The 23,998-nt window shown below is 49.3% G+C and overlaps 1 protein-coding gene across 3 annotated transcripts in view; it reads right to left on the minus strand.

Annotated features, from left to right (window-relative positions):
* Positions 1-23,998, minus strand: part of CACNA2D2 (calcium voltage-gated channel auxiliary subunit alpha2delta 2) — a 238,878-nt gene that overhangs the window by 116,990 nt on the left and 97,890 nt on the right. For all 3 annotated transcript variants that reach the window (XM_051811399.1, XM_051811400.1, XM_051811398.1), the window contains one exon: positions 10,534-10,650. In XM_051811399.1, coding sequence (XP_051667359.1) covers positions 10,534-10,650 — 117 coding nt within the window. The remainder of the gene's footprint in view (positions 1-10,533; positions 10,651-23,998) is intronic.

Consider the following 23,998-nt stretch of genomic DNA (forward strand, 5'->3'; position numbering starts at 1 on the left):
GTGTATCAAAGACAAAGAATGATCTCTCCAGGCCTCAGTTTCCCTATGCACAAAGCTGAAGCAGTCAAATACATCTATCCTAAGGGAATAAATCACTTGCTGGAATGCACTTGGGAAGCCCAAATTACCACCACCTTGAAGTTTGCTTCTCAGCTCCCATGCTCACCCAAGCACACTGGTGCTTATCTTCTCTTCCCCATCATGGTTTCCCACTGCCCCCCAATGTTGCAAAGCTCAGCATCTTCCATCTCTTATCCCCCTTCCTCAATTACTGGCACACCAGCAGACAGATCTTCCTCTGTGAGAGTGGAGAGGGAGGCATGGCTAAGATTAGCAATAGGAACAGCACGGACCAGAGTTTGCTCCCTATATAATGAGCTGATATCAAAGCTGTGCCATCTACTGGCATCCAGCTGAAACACTGCTTCCAGCACTACTCCCAACAAGTTCTTGCTCCAGCAGCTCTCTGTGTAGAGCTGAGGTGGGATTGCAACTCAGACCTTGCACAAGCAGTGGCACACAAACAGCAGAAGCAGGACAGTCAAAGATGATGGTTCATTTTGCAGCAGCAAAACCAGGCAATCACTGGAGCCCTGTCTTCTCATCCCCATCTAGATGGCTTGTTCACTCCCAGCCCTTATAATCCCCCCATTTGCTATGGAATTACCAGCTTTACTTAAAGGATTCCCCCCCTCCCCAATTTAAAATTAACTTTAACTCCCATTATTATGCATAAAATTTGGGGAGGGCATTTTGGCAGGCACAAACAGTGACCTACAGCCAGCAGCCCTGCACAGAAAACTGGAGTTACCACTTCCTGCAAGGTAAACCTGTAAGGTACTTCCAACAGCCTTTACTGCCATGTTACCCAGCCACTTTCAGGGATGTAGCAAACCCAAAACAGCAGAGGAGAGACAGAAACCAAGGACCTAAAGCAGAAACACCAGCCCAGAAAACAGGTGACTGGCAGGCACAGGCAAGCAGAGACACAAAGGCTGAGCTCCCATGCACTGTTACAGCCCAGCTCTGTGCCTGTGGAGCTGCTTCAGCTCCCCCAGTTCACCCAGTTCCAGCCCCAACACATCCCTGTTCAGCCAGGGGCTCCACAAGCCCCACCAGGCAGGCAGGTACATGGTTAAATAGTTTTGCTCACAACCTTTTCATCTTGCTTTCACTTCAGATGGTGCCTCTGAACGCTGACAGATTTCTCATTGCAAGGCTGTATTAAGCTGCTTTTTAATTGCGTTCTGAGGGACCCCAAAGGCCAGCAGGCAGAAGGGCACTCTATTTTTTTCCAAGGAACACTATTTTCATTGTAGAGGTAGGAAAGGTTTCCATTAATCCCCAGCAAGCAGACAGCTTCCACGCAGCACGCCGGCTGCAGGGACGGCCGCTCCAGAGGACTGGGATGATTTGAGCACTGTCTGCTGGAACACCACAGCTCCCAGCAACTCCTCTTCAAAGAGCAGATGACAGGCTTTGGCACGAAACTTGCATTAAATTGATACAATCTCTTTAATGTTATCTCTGGCTCTTTATCACAATTGTATGTGCAATTTACATTCTTGTCGCCTTTTTTTATATTTTTTTTTTTATTAAGATTTGCTAGATCCTTATCACTGATATTTTACACATTGTTGTAGTGTCACTCAAACATTTAATGGACATCAGCTGCTCTGGGAATGTATAACAGCTCCTTCCTATGGGGTGGGGAGGGATGCTGACGGATTTCAGACTCCATCCACTTTCTTTAGGAAAAGAAGGCGGGATTTGAAGAGAGCTTTTGAGACAAAAAAGCTTCGTGCAAGTCCATTAACCTCCAGAACCAAGCCTCCACCCCCTCAATCATTTAGAGGCTTTAACTTCACTACCTGTCTGTAAACAGAGCTATACAAATAACTGAATTTTAGTTCAGCCTGAGGATGAAACCCTTAAAAAAAATAACCCTCATTCCACCTGAGGTGAATTCCAAATGATTTCACCGTTTCCTGCCAGGTCAATTACTCCCATTCAATATAAGAGCCTTCCACCCCAGATGATGCATTTGAAACATTCAGGGGGGGAAAAAACATGAAACAAGAATAAATTGGTTGGAGGTTTTTCTGCCCAAGATCTTGGGCTTCAGAGAGCTCCTTGAGGATGTACAGTGTCATGGAGGGCAGGGGCTGAACTCACAGATCTGCTCTCAGTCCCTGGAAGTGCAGAAGCACACGCTCTCTGCAAACCTACAGGCAACTCTGGAAAAATAAAGATCTTTCTCTCACCCTCTCCCACGATGCACAGATTACAAAGTCACAGGGCAGGGCGCAGAAGCAACTCTAGCTACTGAACTGCCATGGAAATGCATTTTCTCATGCCAAAATTAACCAAGAAAATTCAAATAAATCCCTTTTTCAGTGATATGGTTTCTTTTATTTTGCTATCATTGCAAGCATATCTTCCCAATCATGTTTAAAGGTTATTCTGTGAAGAATTAAATGGCAATTCCCTTCCCTAGTGCTAATTCCTTTGGAGACCCCCTCCTCTACGGCATTACTGACCACTTTATATCTGTATGATACATACAGATAGACCAGTAAGTCAGACTCACCTGCTTTTACCCTTTTAGCCATCCCCAAACACCTCCCCTCAGTGCACAGAACAAGGCACCCTGCCAGGCCTTGGGAGCTCAAGAGGGTAAGGACCAAGCTGAGGGATCTGAGCTTTGAGACAACTGCAGCAAATCCCCTGCCTACTCTAATGACTTCAGTTACCCCCCCCTCTGCAGAGAGCGCTGCTCCCGTGCTGGAAAAACCAGGAAAAACTGAGAAACAACATGCAACTGCTGTCAAATACACAGCACAGTCTGAGGACGGGAAGTAAACCCCCTTTTAAGGGCTGTTTCATTCTTCTCTTCACTCGGTCTCAGGGGTGTCTGGGTTCCTCACAGCACAGCGTTCAGGAAGACAAGGCATGCACAGCAATTAAACCCTCAAATAAAAGGTTAGCTCCCATTCCAGGGAGTTCCCAGTCCTCCTCCCTGTGCGTGCAAACGAGCCTGGCAGCGCTCAGAGAGGGGGCAGGAGGGCAGGCTCTGCTCGGGCTAAAAGCCCAGCTAAAACTCCCAGCACAGCTGTGTGACCCGAGACCAGAACCTCGGCCTCGGATGCTACACAGGCACTGGCAGGGAGCAGCAGTACCCCCCCTGCAGCCTTCCTGCCTCAGGGAGGAGTGCAGCACACAGTGCCCTCCAAGGGAGGGTGCTCTGGGGCAGGGAGGAATCCACAAGCCTAAAATAAACCCCTGGGCAAAGGCATCAAGTGCAGAGCTAAGTGGTACAGATCTGGAGTGTGAGAACCAGTTCACCTCCTGGCTGACAGGGTAAGGGACTAGATGGATATTTCGGTCTTTGGGAAGGGGAAAGTCAGGCAACTATTTATTTGCACAGTAAAAGTATCTCCACTTTGGGTTGGAAAGCTATACTAAGGGCCATCAGTTTGTTTACAGAGCTGGTTTTGCCTCCTTTTTTTTTGCTCTAGGCCCTTAGAGGGCATCCCAAAAAAAACCACAGAGAGGTGTTTTCTTTAAACAGCAACTGTCCAGACTTCTTACAGCGAGAAACAACAGCCTCAGTCTGCCAAGGACAAGAGAGGACACAGGTTTCTTCATCCATTCTTTACCACCAGCCAGGCAAGGGGCTTGGCTGTGGAGACTTAGTGAACATTTCATCAGATCAGGACCATTGCTTTTCACTCCCCCATCCATGACTCCAGAGGCACTGGTGGTACTGAGGCTGTACCTTGCACGTGTGTCCCAAAATAGGATCATGCCAGGACCCTCCAGCCTCCAGAGTGTGGCAGTGCCAGGGAAGGCAGCGGCAGGAGCCCCTGTGTCCCCATAAACCTCCCCTGCTGCAAAGTGCACCCAGCAGCTCAGGAAGTTGTAAAGCCCATCGGGCTGGGCTGCTGCCAAGTGCTCATGGGAGAAGAAAGGGAAACGTTCAACATAATCTGCATGAAAGTGCAGGAAGCCCTAAATCGTGTTAGTGCTATTAAGAAAGCTGGTTACACTGCTCGGCAAACGGGCCCAATATAGGTTTGATAGACTTGTTACAAACAGCTGATTGTCCTTGATTAGATTAGACAATCAACCCCCATCCTGGTGTGTGGGCATTGTTCGACTCCCCTCTGCAATCTGTAAATTGGATTCCGGACCTGGGAGATTGGATTCAAATTGGATTACTGGAGCAGGTCCAGCGCAAGAACAATCGTGAGGCAGGAGAAGACACACACATGCACGAATGAGTAAATAAATAAACAAACAAACAAATGCACGGGGACTGTCAGCCAGGATTTGATTAGGAGCGAATTAAAAATAGAATTAGAAACAAAAGCCACCAACCAGCAATTAGCAAAGAAGCGGGAAGAGGGGTGGATTTGTCACTACGACACAGGAGAGTACAGAGACCATGCCTTTAAATGGTTTGTACTTCAGCATGCACAAGGTTGCTGTTGGTTGTGGTCCTTCCTCCACCAACTCCAGAGCTCCTGTGTGTGGCTGTTTGTCTGAAATGGAGGAGGTAGGCATGGGGCAATGAAGCCCCACATCCCACCAAACCACAGAGTGTGTCTGAGCTCACCTGAACTATGTTTATTCCCTCTCTCCTATCCTATTTTGCTAGGCAAGGCAGGTAATGTGTCCCTTAGCTTGGACAATGGTCTGGGACCCAGCAGGCCATGGTGTGACCACTGGTGGCCTTCTGACATGCCCAGAAGTCCCCACACAGGTAAAATCAGGGCTGTACCACACCAGAGCAGGAAAACCCACCAGGGCTGGGGCAGCACCACATGCTGCCACCCAACCTGGACCCCCAATGTACTGCAGCTCAGGAGGGTCTCCCTCTCCTGTCCTGGGTTCCCTCCAGTTAAACACAACAACTACTTGGCCAACGAGCACCTGGAAGAACATCCTTCAGGCAGCTCAGCAGGGCAGGGGAATGGCAGTGGGACCTTGCACTGCCAGCAGTGGAGGAGAAATCCAGTACAGCCCCAGCGCTGCTTCTGCTGCATGCTGACCTCCTTCCCTGTCTGCCACCAAGACCAGAGCACAGCAACAACCCCAACAGCAAAGGAGGGAAGATTTCCTGGTGATTTCCTACCAGCCTGTGCCATGACAGAGGTCAGTGCCTCTGCAGCTGAGAAAGGAGGGAGTAGGGAGATGCTCTGAACTGGGCTGAGAGATGCTTTGCTGCATGCCAATTTTTGCAGCTCCTCAGACAAATGACACCTTTTACTGTCCCTATCAGGGAGCAGAAGAGCTGATAAAGACTTCCTTCACCACATACCTGCAAGGGAAATCTCAGGCCTATCAGAATTGTTAAAGGGATAAACCTGTCCAATTAAATCCCCTCTGCACTGTTGATATATGCTCGTGCCAGACGCAAATGGAGCTTGGAACTAGTCCCAGCTGAACAGTAATGCACTGAGCGTTCAACCAGGACTGAAAGCACAACCAGCCTCAGCTCCTGCCTCCCGTGATGCCCCTGCTGACCTGCTTCACCCCAAGAAGCTGGTTTTGTAAGTATTTTGTGGTAAGACACCAAAATCCCACTTTGCCCTCCATCAGAGGGTCCTTAAGCATGGTCAAGTACTAACTGCACCATCGCATCAGAAGGAATACGCAAGAAAAGGTGCCAGTAAGTGGGAAAGCTCAAGACTGAGGGGTGGAAATCAGAGACAAAATAGCAAAATTTGGTGAAGGCAGTACAAAACCCCAAGCCCTACTCATCTCCAGATCAACCACCTTCACCGTGCACCAAATTCCAGCTTTTCCAGCCACCTTCCCCAACGTAAAGGAAGATGGGAGCACCACAAACTTCTGGAGCCATATTCACCCGGGCTTTGTAGCCAACCAGACTTCCCTGCAGGATGCCTTCACAACACAGAAAATCCCCAGGCCTGTCCTTTGTATTCCCTTTTCTGCCAAAACAAAACATCCAATGCCAAGTGTAGGTTTTCCTACTCTTTTTACAGGAAAGTCTGAGTGTCTTCAGTGAAATACACTGTAAACTCCTACACCTTAGCTGAAGGAACAGTACCCTTGAACACTGCTAGCAAGCACCTCCTTGCCCCCAGGTGCTCGTTACACAGCAACAAAAATGTGCTGTTAAATTTCACAACAGAATAAAAAAAAACCCCCAAACCACAAACTTTTCTCCTGCTGCTGGTAAGTGCTGTTGATGCTCTCATCAGCAGAGCCAGCAAGGTGCACCAAACCTGCTGCATGTACATACACCTGTAAATACTTATACATACATATGTAAAATATAGACAGACATACATAATGCACATTGTAAATTCTCCAATATGCAAAATGCCACTTTGTTCCACAGGTCATATTTGACACTGCCCACAGCTGAGGTCCACGGGAAATAAAACAGACTTCACCTTATCCCAAAAGATTTTGCCAGTGATGTACAACACCCAAACCTAAACCAGCTCTTTGGAAAAAGTACCAGCCCAACTGTGTCACCAGTATCCCCTCAGGGCAGTGCCAGAGCCTGTGGGCATTCCCACCATGCTTTATGGATCAGGAGGCCTCTTTTTAGAGAGGGGGGAAGACCCCCAGCACAGACAAGCATCTTTAGGCAGGTCATGGTGTATGAATAGCTCACATCAGGGCATATCCCACTCAGTAAACTGTGGGATGTGCTGCTCTCAGGAGGCAAAGCAAATTGTCTGTGGTTAAATATGTGAAGGTTGAAACAGTCAGCATCCAAGAACAGCCTTTGCAAGAACTGTATAAAAAGTAGAAACAAGCTTAAAACACACCCTAGGATCTAAAATTCCCATCTCTCAGCCTCTTCCCCCACCAAACCACAACTCCCTTCTCCTCCAGTCTGTGGAGCTTCAGGAAAGGAGAGACCTGGAGGCAACACTCGTGCCCTCCACACAGCATTACAAAAGAATCAGATCTGGGGTGTCCATAGCAGTGAGGCTGGGTGCCAAGGCCTCCTCAGTCACCACGAGCAGCAGACAGAGCTGTGGCATCCAGGGATGTGGCATGGCAGGAAAGAACAGCCTGAGTCTGCTGGCAGGGTATGAAGCAGGAACAGCAAACAGCACAGGGAAGGGAAGAGGAGATGCTGTTGTGGGCATATGGAAAAGGCAAGGGGCTGGATTTGATGGTAAGGGAGGTTCCTTCCAGCACTGTTTATCTTTGCTGCTTCTTTTCCTTTCTATGGAGAACTGGCTTACCTTCACCATCCTCACCAAACACAGCCACTGAGGCTTTGGAGGAAGACAACTTACTACAGGTGAATTGGAGAATCCTTGAAGACCTCACAGAGAAAAGAAAGGGGAAGAGAGAAAAATACCCCTTGGGTTTGGGAGTCTGAAGCTGGCAGCCACCCCCTGCAGACCTTCAGGTGATGGCTTTGCCCTGGCTCACTCAGTGAGGAAACTAGCTGCACTTTCAGTATTGAAGACCATCTCTGTTACCTCCCCTCCTGTTAAAGCTTGGGAAGAAAAAGCAGCTGGAACTACAGAGCCCAAGGGAGATTGTGAGGCCAGGCTTGAAGCAATGAAATCATCATGGAGAAAGGACACTGGATGATGCTGAGGGAAAGGGCAGTTAATGCTGATGCAAATCCATGTCAGACAGAAGCTGTTGTGTAGGACACAGGGTAGAAGTCCCACAGGACTCAGCTGTAGATGATGACCTCTAATGCCAGGTGGAACAGGCGGGGACTGCAAAGAGATCTTCCTAGGAATTTTTTTGTCCCACAATGGGACTGTCATCAGATACAATGCTCCAGAACAAAAAGGGAGAGACAGCATCCAAATAACCAGCCCCTTGTAGATGCCTTCACTTAGGAAGCAATTACCCCCTCTGCCACACACCCCTGTCTGTGGCACTCCTCCAAAATGTATGTGGGAAATCAGAACGTCCTACAAGTGCCAGACCTGTGCCATGGCCCATGGTTTGATTTCCTTGTGCTTGATTTCTGCTTCTTAGAAATGCACCACACAAGGTAAGAAACTATGTATTATTAATAAATGCTCTGCACATAGTCTAACTTTAATAAAGACACATTAATATTTTCACTTAGAGGAAAACAGGTTCTTTGATGACTGGACTGAATCACCACCTAATCAGAACAGTGCTCTGAGCTGTGCACCCATGGTGTGTGCCCAAAGGCTTGCTAGCACCTTCCTACAAAGCACCACCAAGGCACAGGCAATATCCCTTCCCTCTCCTGCATCAAAGGAGACAGGGATGCATCTTTTCAGCAGAGTGAGCACCCAGTGACATGGCAATTCATACATCAAGGAGAGGCTCCATTTCTCCCTCCTCACCTGTCCTCGCTGATACATGGAGTCCCACCTGACTCAGATGATGAAAAACATGTTTCAAGAAGTCATCACCACTCTCGTGAGTCATGAGAGAAGGGGAGGAAATAACTCCAGGAGAGATGATTCAACTAAGGGGAGAGTTGAGATTGAGACAGAAGAAAACACAGGCTGGAGAGTAGAAGGAGCTATGGGAGCCCCACTGCTTCAAAGCAGCTTAGCTCATGGTAGAAGTTCAGAAGGCTCAATTTCTCCTCCTCCATCAACTTCCCTATTTGCAGATTTTCTTGTCAGTGCCACCAAGCCAAGATGTCAAGAATTGACACGCAAGCTGGATGTAAAAGACTGCTCCATCCAAGAGTGTTCTCTGAAGGAGTCCTCTTGAAAGGACTAATTCAGGTCAACAGATCATTGTTCCCGCTGTAAGACAGCACCAAGTGCTGTTATCTAACCAGCACTGCCAGAATCGCTCCTGTGCCAGGTCCAGCATCAGGCAAGCCCTTCACAGTGCACCAGCCTGTCCTGCCCCAAATCCCAAAAATAGGAAAGCAAATCGGAAGACAAACAAGGTTATTTGTACCAAGGACACAGTTCAACCCTTGATCCAGCACCAGAAGATGCACAAACTCTCTGTAATGCTGTGTGACTCAGAGCAAAGGGCAAGGAAAAACACAGTGACTGATGAGCTGAAATTCAAATGTCACAGTGGAACCACCCAGCACAGTCTTGATGTGTAACTCAGGGTTATTACCCTGCTCATCCCACGGGAGCCACGTGTTGTCCAGGTGTGTATCAAGTTTCCAACTAACTTCTGTCCCCCATGTCTTCCTCCAGCATCTATAGGTGCTGCACATCTCTGGATTGTTTAATATGATAAATGCTCATGCATGCACACAAACTATACAAACAGAAGGATGTAAGCTCAGGTTAAAAAAACCCCTCATCTCCCTGGTTTTCACTTCCACAATCCCAAATACAGTGCTGGCAGTGTCCACCTATTTAGTCCCACTTCAGCTCCTTCCATTCAAGCTAAAACACTTAGTATGAATCCCAAGTAGGATTATTCTTTACTTCCCAAAGTCAAGAATTGAGCAAACAACAATCTTCTTCACTCAAATCCCTTCTCTGAGCTACTTCTTACCCAGCCTTTGAGACAGGTCACTTCCAAACTCTCACAGCCTTAGTTACACCTCAGTTACTGCAACACCCCTTCCCTCACCACAGCACTTTTTTCTGTGCTCCCATTCCTGCCTATCAGACTGAAGGATGGCCAAGTCTTTTTGGCTATAGTCCCTACATGGACACAACAGCTACACTACCTGCTCCAAGCCTTCCCCTTTCCCATCACCCTGCAGATGCCCTTTCAGTGAATCAAGCTACAACCTGTATCCAGTTGGCCACCCTGCCAGGTGCCCGTTGCACAATTTCATGCCACTCGCGTTTTTGAGAGGACACAGCTCCTGGAGGTGAAGTACCCATACCCCTCTGCAGAGGAGAGGGTTCTCCATCTCTCCAAGAAGGCAATTACTTGTCTCTTCCCCAGTAGCAGAGAGTGCTGTACCAGAGCATGGCCCTGCAGCTGCCTCGTTACAGCCACTGCCAGGTTTTACTGAGCCAGCACCACGATCAGGTCACCTTGCTCCAATACAGATAAAATGAGTTCATTTTAAAAGGAACGTTACAAAATAGGACAATAGATTGGAAATGTATGCAGACACCCATGGGGGCAACCCACACGTGTAGTCAGTCACAGGATTCGAGTACCAGACAGCAGCACAAACACTTCAGTGCATCCTCTCCTAAGCAGGAAAGGCCCCTCTTGTCTGAAACACTTCCCTGAGCTATTGCTCATGGTCCACCACAGTACCTCTGGTTCCAGTACACTCCCAGTTAAAGGACTGGTCAAATCTGCTGCCAGGCTTTGCTGTCACTTGTATTCTTGTGGCAGCACCTTCAGGTGTTTGCATGATGGTGGGAGGAGATAAAAAGCAAGACGACACTTATAGCAGATCCTCACATGATACATCCTTGCCTCACATACTCCATGTGAATCTGCCCAGCTGCAGGATGCAGTTCCCAGAAAAGGCCACACAACCACAGAAATCACTTTGAAGCTGAGATCATAACATTGCACCAGCATCAACCCTCTTCTTTAAACCAAGCATCTCCATAAAAGGATAGGCACACAGGCCCATCTCCTTACCTTTAAAGCACGGACTTTCTTGGCCAAGAGACTCTCAATGTCCCCTGCAACCTTCTCCACCAACTTCCTGGGCACGTTCTCCTTGACTTCAAACAGGTTTTTATTGTCATCGTAGATCTAAGAAGGGAAGCAAGAGAAAGAAAGACAGTCAATATTAGAGAGAAATACAGCAGTCTTCCCACAGAAAAGCTGATCCTCTGAAAGAGAATTCTCGCAATGTGGATTAAGTAACAATATAAGCTTTGGAAATGAGGGGAGCAAGGGGAGAAAAGCTTTGCCACCAGAAAAAAAGAAATGCATTTGACCTGCTGCCCACATCACTGGCTTTAGAGCCGCCTGCCTTCATGCTTGAAGAGATGAGCATCCCACCCTCTCACTCAAAAGCTGAGCTGCCCACAGCACTGCCCACCCCCTGCCTCTGCTGAGCCAGTCCTGCAGCACAGGCAGAGCCACAATGCTTCCTGCTGTGCTCTCCCTCACCCAAACACATCCCTAAATCCCACTGACCGCCTCCCCAAAGCCACTTGCTGAACTTGGCAAGTGCAAGCCACACTCCCCACCTGCTCCCAGGGCTTGCTCCGTGCAGACCTGGCAGCACTGGTGCAGGCAGGGCAGCCCTGGGCACCAGGAACCAGAGCAAGGGGATCACATGAAGTAGGATAAAAACCATGTCATTAAGCAAGCCACAGTAATTTGGCACCCTCAGGAAATGAGGATTTCTACAACCAGTCCAGAACTTGGCCAGGCTGCAGCAGGGAGAGGCACAAATCTATACCAGGATTATCCTGAAGGCCAGATGCAATTACCTGGATTTGAATGTTTTCACCCAAAGCAGCAGCAGTGACCCACAGGCTTGCCTTTCCAAGTCACATCATACAAGGAGACAAAGCCCAAGGGAATCAGCATCAGCACCGCCTCAACAAGAAGGAATCAGTCCCACCATAAGACTTCACAACCACCAACCCCTCAGTCACCTCCTCAGATCATTTTGTGACTTGTTAACTCCACCTGTCCACAAACCCAGGTGCAACCAACACAGGGTCAAAGGGAAGAGCTTATTGCAATCATCAAGATTAGGGAAAAAAAATCCTTCATGCCTTATCTTTTTTTAAGTAAGGTACACGAAAAAAAACCACAAAGCAAATAGGCTTCTGATTCTCTCTGTATCCTCAGGCTACGTGCAAATGCCTTCAACTCCAGGCACGAAGACATATGGGAGCAGAAAACCCTCCAAGGAGAGCTGAACCTCCCCAAGGAGGTAGCTGACTCCATGCCTAACTGCAAATTCCATGCTAAGCATGTCTGGCACCTACCCTTGTGTGATCCTTGGAAGCTGCATCATGCTTTCCCACGGGACAAAACCCCCTCTTTGCTGGAGCTTCATTACAGACTCTGCCTGTAACTGCTGTTTTGTTGCAGACCTGGCCACGTCGACCAAGGAAGAGACCAGGGGCTGCAGAAACCATTTCTCAGGACACATTTGCCTGTCCCTGCCCAGATCTGCCCTGGGACTCAGAGCAGCACCCAGACACAAACAGTGAACCACCAGCTTCCACATGACAAACATGTGCCTCAGAACCCACACCATTTCACCACGGACTAAGGAGAGGCTTGGCCAGAGACACCCACCAGGCTGATACCACCACAACTATTTCACTTGGTGGTGCCAGCAAAAACAAAGGTACAGGCAAGGCAGGTGCCCAGGATCCACACAGCACCACATCACATAGCTCAAGAACATTCTGAGACCCTCTAATATGTCGGGAAACTCCTTACTCCCCACCCTTTTCCTTCTCCAGACCTTATAATAAGCTGGAGCAGGCAGTGACTCCACTTGCTGAATGCAGTTGGTGATGAATTCAAGAGCTGGAGCAGACACAGAGAGACAGACACATACAGAGCCTTTCTGTGGTTAAACAGAGTGGTTTCTGAGGCTGAAGCCATAGGAGTATGCTCAGAGACTCAGCAAAGGGCTGGTCTTTTGGCTGTGCACAGCCCTTCCAGACCTACCTGGTTAATCTTCAGGCTTCAACTTCACTTCCTGAAGCTCTCACTGCAGTCCCTGTTCTGCCCAAGCTCCTCCCTTCTTCCATGCCACTAGAAAATTCCTGACAGCAGCCTCTCCTGGCAGCCTTGTGTCCACATAGACCATTGCTCCATCCTAGCTCTACTCCAGGCAACTGTGTTTTTCCCCAGAGGAACTCAGGTCACCTGCCCCGGCTGCCAGGACAGTAACCCACACCATCTGTCAGTGGGGCAGCAACAAAAGGCTCAGATCTGCTCATTTCTGGAGTTTCTGGAGAAAACAGCATTTCTGTGAGTGTTGCTGGTTACTGACTTGTGAGAACACTGCCCATGAGCCAAGAGCAGAGACACTCAGAGCCAGACATCTGTGCCCCTCAGCCAACTCCTCAGCCCCTAAGAGACACGTGGAGCATGGCTCCAGTGCCCTCCCCAGGGCTCTGCTCTCACAGGGTCCAGACCTGCCAGTCTTCAAGGAAAGACAACTCCAATCATTAAATTTCCAGTCAACCTGATTCCAAGGGCTTCACCCAAATAATTCCGGTCCCCAAACCAAATAATTCACATCAATTTGGCAACTCCTGTCTTAGTGTAGGTGATTGCTACGTGAGCATGGTGGCTCTAAAGAAGATGCTTTAGTAAGAAAGAACATTCAAAAGGCATCCCAAGACTGCAGCAGGAATGATTTCATAGAATCATAAAATGGTTTGGGTTGGAAGGGACCTTAAAAACCATCTTGTTCCAGTCACTCTGTCATGGGAAGTGACACCTTCCACTAGACCAGGTTGCTCCAAGTCCCATCCAACCTAGTTGTGGACACTTCCAGGGATGGGGCATCCACAATTTCTCTGGGCAGCCTGTGCCAGGGCCAACCACCCTCACAGTGATTAATTTCTTCCTAATATCCAATCTAAACCTCCTCTCTTTCAGTTTGAAGCCATTACCCCTTGTCCTCCAGGCCCTTGCCCAAAGTCCCTCTCCATCTCTTTTAGAGCCCCTTTAGGCACCAGATGGGGCTCTAAGGTCTCCCTCAAGTCTTCTCCAGGCTGAACAACCCTAACTCTCAGCCTGTCTCCACAGGAGAGGTGTTCCAGCCCTCAGAGCATCTTTGTTGCCCTCCTCTGGATCTGCTCCAACAGGTCCATATCATTCTTATGTCGAGGGACCCAGAGCTGGACACAGCACTCTAGGGAGGGGTCTCACCAGAGGTGAGGGGGAGAATCACCTCCCTCAGCCTGCTGGTCACACTGCTCTCCATGCAGCTCAGGATACAACTTCTAGATGTTCTTCACTTCAGAGCTCCATCATACTCTGAGCCTCAGATCAAAAAGCGTGTACTGCCAATAGAAAAACATCCTCTAGATAAAAACACCCCCATGTCAGCACAGAAAGGGTTAAGGCGAGGGACACTCCACACAAAGCAATATTCTCTCATATTCTTTTTTCCCCCTTTGGTAAGTAACAGCATAACAAAGTCATGTGCTTGGAAGACGTGCAGTACCTCCAGCTGAGCAGTAGCAATCAGGAAAGCAAAGAGGAGCAATCTTCAAGGAGAAAGCTCTGGGTACAGAGGGAGTCCTGACATTAGTATTTTCCTATTATGAAACAGAAAATGGGCTCCTATTGGTCATGGACAGAAACGGTGCCTGTCCACAAGGGAGGACAGAACAGAAAAAGAAAGCAGGAGCTGTTCCTCCAGCCCTCTCTGCAGCCGCAGAGCTCTGCGGTCTTCTTGGCTGAACAGTTCATCGGCGTTAATTAGAACAATCCAAGACAAATTAACAGTGACCATACGTGCATGAGAACGTCCCAGACGGGCAGGGGAACGAATTGTAGGGCTCCAGGCAATTCAGAGAACTTCATGCTCTCCACTGCAGAATTTTGCTTTGGGTTGTTCAGAACAGGTTTTATCTAAGGTGACACTTCCCATATTGGGTTTTCCCTCGAGCTGAATCGAACGGAGTATTTTCCAGCCCAAGGCATCCAGAACATTCCTCAGTGATGGCAAAAGCCCTTAGTTTTGTCCAGATTGGAAAGCCATTCTCATTGAAATGCTCCTGTGATCCAGTGCTCTGGGACCTGGGCTTGACATTTGTACCGGCCGTGACCTCGGAGTCAAGGAACCACTGCTTCTGATTCCATGAACAAACCCTCACACTCAGCCCTGCGGGTGCCCTTGGGGAAAGGGGGGGCAGGTTGTGTGTTCTTGGTAGACTGGGTTTTACTTTGTAATCCTTTGAGGAACAGACCCCAACCCCCCACAGCCTCCCTAACATGCAGGTAGGTGGCAATGCAGGGACACGGAGCAAAGCCAAACCCTGTGCTGCTCCAGCCACGCTGAAACAAGAAGCAGCCCTTGTGTTAGCCCTGCCCAATGTGGTTGGCAAACCTGAAGTTACTGGACAGGAGAAGGGCTGCACAGAGCCTCTGAATTACCTGCAGAGGGATGAGCCCTCAGGCAGCACAGAGGAAGCTGTTGTACTCAGGGGACGGGAAGTGAGGCCAAATTATAAACTGCAAGTCTCCATAAAAAGTCTGAGAAGGGCTGAAACTGGATGCAGTAGCAGAAGATCCAGTCATGGCAGTGGAAAGGAGTCCAGCAGTGGATGCTGAGAGTGAACTAATACGTGGCAAGTGTGCGGGGAGAATATTAATGCTGGCAAAACAACAGAAAGTACTGAGTTGCAACAAAACAACAAAAACAAATGAAAAAAAAAACAGTGGCAGGTGGGGGGAGAAAAATCAAACAGCTCAAGACAACCTGCAACACAAAAAATTTAATCCCAAATATTCCTAAGCACAGTGCAATCACAAACAGCCGTGAGGATGATCTAAACCAGCCCAGAAGCGCTAAGTGGCCTCACTAAGAAGCAGAGCTGGTAACACAAGCAATTGCCAGCACATGTTCCTAGCACCTGTACAGCCAAGGAGGCAGATCTGATACTGCCTTAGCACATCCATTCTCTAAATTCAGTTGTTTGCCTTGCTTCTAATGCACAACAAATGATGCTCATCTCTGCCATTAATTCCCTCTGTGCCCATATATCCAGGGAGCTGTCAGGGTTCAGAGAAAGCATTTGCCTCTTCCCAGTTCCCTATGAGCACACCCAGCACCATGAAACTTGGCAGCCTGAGAAGGAAACGGGTGCAGAAATCACCACTTGTGAGGATCCAACACCTTCCATGGGTCAAGGTATCTGATGATAAAACATGAAGGAAAATAACAAATCCCAGGGCAGCTCTCTGTAGAGCACAATTAGTATGTGGGCCTCTGGGCACCACCAGAAAGTAAAAATTGTCTCCCCAGCCTCAGCCCTGCTGTCTCCTACAGGCATTGGCCTCCCCTGCCAACTCTCTCCAGCCCCCTTACCCGGGACATGAGGGAGGACACTGATGAGAGGGCTGGGATAGTGGGGTGCCCCTGCAACCCAAAACAGGCCCCCCCATTCTCTTTCCCCCCAGCTCCACTTAACATCCCCCAGGAAGCAGCCCTCCCCCAAAATCAGAGGGGCATCACTCCACTGTGCTTACACAGCATCCACTCCCTGCCAAGATTCCCCCTTTGCCCCACTCAAGAAGAACAGCAACCAAAACTCTGAGCCCTAACAGGGCAGCTGGGTAACCCCAGCAGCTCTCAGCCCCCTGGGCCAGGATACAGCTGTACCCACAGCTCAAACCCCAGCTGGGGTGTGCTCAGGGCCAAGGAGGGAGAGGCTGTGGAGCTCCAGCTCCTGCTGGAAAGGCGCCTGATCTGGGTAATAGTCATCTTCCAGAAATTAATTTTTTTCCCCACCCCTGTATGAATCCAATACACCAGGTTTGGACAGCTGCAGTCCAAACAGCAGCATTTAATCACAGTGCAAACCTGGCATGTTTGCAAAAGAGCACAGTACTACGTGCAGCAAAGGAACATCCGCTTTCCTGCTCCTGGAGCATCCCACCTCAAAGTTGGGGTGCTCCCAGTGAGGGAGGTCAAAGACCAAAACACATCGCTGCAGGCACAACAGCTGTGCACACCTGAGACAACCCCTCATGCCCCAGAAATGGGACTGTGCCCTGTCATGCCCCACAAAGGTCAGCAAGCAGGAAAACAAAAGGGTTTTCCCACCTGGCATTGTTATGGGGCAGGGAAGGTCTCTGTTCAGGGGTATCCTTCAAGCTCCTGCAGCCAGGCCCATGCCTGGGATCAGCTTTGTACAGTGACCCCCATAGGGTCTCTGCAAAGGGAATTAGTTGGTACAAGAAATGCTGCAGCAGGATGCCTGCCCTTAGAGGGGCTCCTTGCTCAGATGCTCGTCTAATGCTTCTCCTGGAGCTTCAGGATCTGTTGGTTTCCCCCAGCCAAACATCAGCCTGGCCCCATTTGAGTCTCATCTCACCTACAGCAGGGTCCTGCCCTTTCCCCACAGCTCAGAGTATGAGTGAAGAGGAATGAGGAGAACCCTTGAGCCAGCTTGCTCGTGCCTTGTGTACACAGAGCAGACCCAACTGGTGAAGAGGGAGCCTAGAGGAGAATTGTCCAGTAATATAAATGACCAGCAAGACCACAGTGAGATGGTCCAGGCTGAGCAAGAAGCACTATGGCTGGGTAACAGGGAGGGAAAAGTAGTGCCAAACCCCAGAGATCCTGCTGGAAGATGGAGACTGCTCAGGGCCACAGGCAGAGAGCAGAGACAGCACGATTCCCATCTCTCCCCTCATCCCTGCTGCACCTACTGTTGTTAAATTTCATCGTCTGGTGCTTATAGTTCTTGCAATGATGGTAATCACCGCGGTGTCTGTATGACATTAGGAGGATGCCAGCCCCGGCGCAGCGGCAGGGATAATGAAGCAGGCAGCGATAAGGGCAGCAGCGGCCTCGCCGACAGCGCCGGGACCGGCAGCGCTGCCCGCGCCTCCCCGGGCGGAGCACATCCCATCCCATCCCATCCCATCCCATCCCATCCCATCCCATCCCATCCCACACCCCGGCAGGGCCAGGGCTGGGCACCGGCACAGGGCACGGGCTGCTGGGGAAGCACTCGGGAATGTGCTAGATCCTGGTTTTCCCTGTCGAGGAGTCGGGAGGGGGAAAAGCAAAGGGAAGCAGCTGCAGGTGAGCACTGGTGCCATCGTTCAGAGAGGGCTTCGCAAATCTACCCCACACCAGCTGCCAGAGCCGGTACCACGGACGCCACCAGCCCTAAGGACACATCTGTGAGCACAGCCCCGACCCGATGTGCTGTGCCTGTTGGGAGCAGTGTGGGCAGCGTCTCCTACAGAGCCCAACCTGCCTTTTCTCACCCCCTCTGCCTTGTCCCCAGCAGGAGCCGCTGCTCCGGCGCTGCGGACGTGTCTCAGCGCACAGGAGGCAAAAAGCTTGACATTCCCTAAGCCCCTCTCCCCTCGCTCAGTGCCATTTCCCTGCTGTGCTCCATCCTTCCACCCACCTAATAAAATGCAAGCACCCTCTGAGCAGCTCTTCACAGCTCTCCCGCAGAAGCGGGACAGGGAAATGTGCAGTTTAGCTGCTCCTCAGGGACGGTCAGCTATAATTGAAGCAAACAAACCATAGAACTAAGGCTCCCCAGTTCACCAAAACGCCTGTGAAAAGGCAGCAGTACCACAGAGGACGTGAGGGAAGAGAAAAAGACAGCCCACACCACCAGGGATGGAGAGGTGGAGCTGCTCCAGTGCTCCCTGTCCTGCCCTGGCACCCACATCTCCCATCCTCTGTGGCACTGGCTGGACTTCTGCTCTCAGCCCAGGATCACCAGCCTCTACAGCTGAGACTTCAGCCCTGCCAGCCCAGAAGCAGACATGAGACTGCTATACATAATTTAGCAACTAGACAGGGATAAAGGGCTATACACGGTTAGCCTGGATTACAGAAAACCTCTCCCGGCCTGGAAAGCTGCTTTTAGTCTTCATCAGCCCAAACCCTTGTATGAGGAGCTCTCAGAGCAACAGACCTGCCTGAGTGTTTGCAGAGAGTGAATCTTCTGCAAGGAAATTCAGTACCACACAACTTGAAACTTGGTCTTCTCCTTTCAGATAAAGTGCTGTAAGAATAAATCACTGCACAGTTGAAAACAGAAGGTCTCAACCAGGCTGGGAGCTCTGCCCAGGCACTCCTGTGCACACTCACAGCCACTTGGATGGCATGGGTCTTGCTGCCAGGTCGGGGGAAAAGCCCACCAGAGCATAATCTGCTAATGTATGAGAGGAAAAGAACAGCTACAGCATCTCAGACAAATGCCCAAATGCATTCAGAGATTACATGATCTCTAAAAATACAAGCTTGTACAGTAAAACAGAAACAAAACAAACACACCAAGCTGATCCTTGACTCTGGCTGCTCACTTGGTCATATAAGGCATAAGAAAAGCTTTAGTAAGGAAAACAGTATTTTTTAAAAGGTGCCTCAACTCCTTCCCTTCAGGATATATTCTCAAGAGTTAGCCAGTTTGATTAAGGTATGTCTACACAGAACACACCTACTTCAGATCAACAACATTAAAACTGCACCTAGAATACCCTGGGTGCATCTTAGGAGGGATGCTGCCACAGATGAAGATGTGCTATTTTGCTAGATTTCAGCTTGGATATTATGAAGAAATTCTGTGCCCAGAGGGTGATGAGGCCCTGGCACAGGTTGCCCAGGGAAGCTGTGGCTGCCCCATCCCTGGCAGTGTTCAAGGCCAGGCTGGATGGGGCCCTGGGCAACCTGGCCTAATGGCAGGTGCCCCTGACCATGGCAGGGGGCTGGCACAAGATGGTCTTTAGGGTCCGTTCCAACCCAAATCACATCAGAATCAGTGCCCCCCCACGCTGGATCACACTGGGTTTTCCCCAGCGTCCCCAGATCGGAAGCTGCACTGATACAGCAGCGCAACTCCTTACACGTGAAGCTCTTCCAGAAACACATGCTTGATTTATATTGGTTGAAAAGAACTCAATTTCTCTCTGACTTACCTATAAGTAAGTATTTAAATCAATTATGGAATGGATCCTCAGCTTAACCAGAGGAGGTTAAAGTGCTCTCTCGGGCTGAAGCACCACGCTGGACCCACCAGGACAAGCACAGGGGTTGGGAGGGAGGGGATATGGACAGAGAGTTCAAAGGAGAGGGAGTCTGGAGCAGGAAGCCCAGGGAGGGAAGCATTGTGTGGTGACTGATGGCTTCAGAGAGCCATCTGAATGAGATGAACAGGAGAGGATGATGGAAATCACTAGGGAAAGATAAAGCAAGAAACACCTCTGCTTCTCCGATCTCAGACTCTGTGTGGCTGCAGTTCTGCCTTTTGCACAGCTGCTGGACAGTTTAAAACTCTCTCTTCTTTTATTGTGCTGCTTTTTCCCTCCAGGGCTAAATGTTTAGGACACTGCAACTACAAAAGCTCATACAGACCCAAAATGGGATCTCACTGCACTCCCTTTCCCTGATGAGGAGGATGAGGAAAGGACCCCCACTGCTCTGAGAGAAAGTATTTCAGCAGGCTCTCTTGCACCCTGGCAGTGGCAGTGTCCATGGGCAAGGGCTGCTCCCTGTTCCCTGTGAGTGTACCCCAAGCACACACAGCTTACTCACTCATTCTGCACTGAGCAAGGAAAGACTCTCAGATCCTCAAAGACTTGACTTTAAATAAATAACCAGACCTCTTTCCCAAAACAGCTTTATCTTTCGTGCCAGAAAAGCTGCTGCTTCTTGTAGGAAGGGCTGTGAAAAAGGCTGTGCTGTGCACACTAAAGCTCCCAGACATATTTTGCAGACTTCCTTTTAACTACAAAAGAAAAAGACTAACAATTACCTCATGCTGCCTTTTATTTTTACTGATGGCTACCACTGGCCAAATTCAGCTCTCAGCTGCAGTGATGCAAATTTGGGATAATTTCACTGACATGGATTTAAACTAAATCTCTCATTAGAGCTAAAGCAATTGAAATCTAGGCCAGCATAAGTCAGCACTGTCAACATTTACCCCCACAGTTTTCTGCAGAGTAATGATCTATTTTAAAGAAATTGAACTTTTAGAAATAGCAACTTTGCATTTCTCTTGATTTACCTTCTGATGTAGGTGGTAGGGCTTTCTCTGCACTTCAGGGATTCACGTTTACAAGCATTTCTCCCTAATTTCAAGCACTGGAAGCATTTCTGCAAAGGCTCAGGCTTGTTGGAAGCAAGGCTGGAAGAGACCCACTTGTTCAACCCATCCCCTCTGGCTCATTCAGGACCCACCTAACCTGTGCTGTTCACAAGCCCTGCTCTAATCCCCTGGTGGTGGAGACCTCAGGCTTCCCTGGCTGATGTTCTCCAGTGTTTTCACACAAGGGACTTAAAGCTCATCTCATTCCCACCCCCTGCCATGGGCAGGGACACCTTCCACTAGCCCAGGTTGCTCCAAGCCCCATCCAACCTGGCCTTGAACACTTCCAGGGATGGAGCATCCACAGCTTCTCTGGGCAACCTGTGCCAGGGCCTGACCACCCTCACAGGGAAGAATTTCTTCCTAATATCCCATCTAACCCTGCCCTCTGTCAGTTTAAAGCCATTCCCCCTTGTCCTGTCCCTCCAGGCCCTTGTCCAAAGTCCCTCTCCAGCTCTCTGGGAGTCCCTTTAGGCACTGAAAGGTCAGCCTGCAACAAAGTCATGAATTAAACTTCTGTTTAATATAAAGTCCTCTCTGTTATGGAATAGGCTCAAAGCTTTGCCATGTCCCCAGAAGATATGGAGAATAGATTTGCAGACAGCTTTTCTTCCAGCCATTTCCAGACTCATCTTCTCTCCTGCTAGTGCTTCCTGCCCCTAGTCAGTGAGGTTCAGAAACTGAGACTGCAACAAAAATACACCACATACCTGGAGAATTAATAAAGAGGTGACCCACTGCAAAGTCGTATCAGCTCAAGTCTTCAGCTCAGTCCCACCTCTAAAGCCTCCCCAGCAAGACTTGAGCAGCAGCATCAAACCCTCCAGCTGGGAAAGCCAGCCCAGGTTTGTTTTCAGCACAGTCTTGGAGGGGCAGGACTGGTGTACACCCAGAGAGATCCCAGGGGATGTCTCTTCTGAAGGCACCCTCCAGAGATCTGACATCTGAATGGAAAGACTCCACTAAAAAATTCAGAAACATCTGCAGCATCACAGAAAATAGGGCTGGAAGGAATCTCATCAACTCATGTAGTCCCAGCCTGCTCCAATGCCCCCAGTGGAAGGTGGTATGATGGATGTGTCATTTCTAACATAACTACTACAGTTACTTCATTCCTAACATGTTCCTCTGATCTGTTCTTAAAGAAATTCAGTGATGAACATTTCTGTGTTTCACGAGAGAAAATTCTAGTCACAACTTCCAGTACTTCACAATTCTATTTGAAAGCTTCTTCTGATGCCCAACTGAAAATCCCTCACTGTAATTAAAAACCATGTTATGGGTGGAAAAATCCCAAATTACAATGAACAGGCACTTCTGCCTTGTGCTGCTGTGCCCCTGTTATATATCTGAAGATTTGGTCTAGTTTAGTTTTTACTCTTGTAGGCCAAAAAACCCTCATGTTTATATGTTCTTTTCATTGCAAGTTAATGCTTTTCATATCCAGGTCTCCTGGGTTCAAACTACAATTAAGGTAACAATTAGGCAATGCCACTGGTAGGGCATTCATCAGGGTGATATTCTAAACAGTCCCCAAAACATCTAGGCATCTATCCAAGCTGGGGACTTTTGATCAGATGTCCAAACCCAAAACTTTGGGGAAAACAAAAGTACAGAGTAGGAGTGAGGTAGAGAGAAAAAACAGTGCAAAAATGGAGGCCAAGTCTCCAGCATAAAAAGGCACACATTTTTTTTGTTGGAAGGACAGAGAGACAGTACAAGAGTGCTCAGACAGGAATTGTTAGAGCAGATTTGAGGAATTCTGAGATCCTCAGCCCTGATTTGGTTACTGATGAGAGCAGGGCAGCGAGTGGCTGCAGCCTGACATGAAACAACAGAGCAATTCTGGGAGTTAAGGACGGTAAATTCTCCCCCCTCAGCCCTGATTGGTACAGCAGTGACTCACAGGCTCTCCTGTCCTCACCCTGGTCAGAGGAAGCCAGAGCACAGCAGCTTTGGCCCTTGGAAGGGTGATCCTCAACACGAGAGGCCAAGGCAGATAGACAGAGCTGATCCATACAACTGATGTGACTGACAGAGATGTGTTACAGGTTCAGGACAGGGAACACAGGGCAGGCTGTTTCTTTCCCATATGGGGCCAGACATACCAGCTTCTGCAAATCCTGTACATTGGGGTTGTGACTTTCTGCTCTCCATATGGCCAAAGAGGAGAGTGCAGGATGCTCTGCAATCCGGGCATCACTCCTATGGCCAACAAACTCTGCCTATGTACACTGCTAAGATTGCAGGAGAGCTGTCCCACAGTGGGGCAGAATCAGTCCCCAGGTGCCCACTGCCCCCCAGGAATAACAGGGTGCAGTGAAGCACCCAGTGTGAAAGTTCTGGCCCAGGGGAGCCAGAACTCCCAGAGCAGCCAGAAGTACTCACTTGGATCTGCTCAACCACCATCTCGCACATCTATGGACACACCTGAATCCCCACTTGCCTTGTCCTCTCCCTCTTCAGCTCCTTCCAGTATTTGAGGGCTCTAGTCCCTGCTGTCCCAGCCCTTTCCCCCTGCACAGGAGCACACATTCACAGACACAGGGTTGAGCTCCAGACCCGTCTGTCTGTACAGGCACAGCTCCCCACACAGCTCTGCCTCTGCACTGGCTGCCGGCACCAAGCACTGTTTGGGCTCCACACCTGTGCTCTCCCCATGACAGCCACGATCTTAATTAAGCTTCAGGCAGGGAGCAATTGTCTGGCACTTACACTGGGAGAGGGGACTCTTGTCTGTATTCCCCCTTTGCCACAGGCACAGCCCTGACCTGCCTGTGTGAGCGCTGGCAAATCACCTCCCCGTGTTTGCATGGGCTCGCTGACCTCCCACTTTGAAAGAATTTATCGTTAATTTTTGCAAAGTGTTGTGGAATCCTTGGGGGAAAGGTAGCACAGGAGTGGAGAATATTAATATTCCACCAAGAACCTCCAGAGACCGACCGGCACATTAAAGCTTCTACAAGCAGAAACAAAACTCTTGCACGGCTCAAGCCAGACCCCCAAAGCACCGGCTGACTTTTTTTCAGTACTTCTTTCCATCAGCATTAGGAAACATGTATGGGGCCTGTCATTATGCATCCAGAGCATCTAAGAAAACACAAGGAGAACGCAGGACCAGGGATGGATTCGTAGCTACTTGGCGTAAGAAAAGGTTGCATCAGGCAGCGTGTACGGTGGAGCATTAGTCTCCTGCTGTTCCAGCATAAAGTTAATCAGGGACAGAAATTAATCCCTCCTGACAGCATGTTGCCAATTTCTGATTTCATCCCCGTTTCCTCGTAGCTTATCATCAAGGGAAGGGGGAACTTGTAGCA

This window comes from Manacus candei, unplaced genomic scaffold (assembly GCF_025592945.1).
Source record: "Manacus candei isolate 608988 ecotype Guabito, Panama unplaced genomic scaffold, ASM2559294v1 h1tg000082l, whole genome shotgun sequence".
NCBI lineage: Eukaryota > Metazoa > Chordata > Aves > Passeriformes > Pipridae > Manacus > Manacus candei.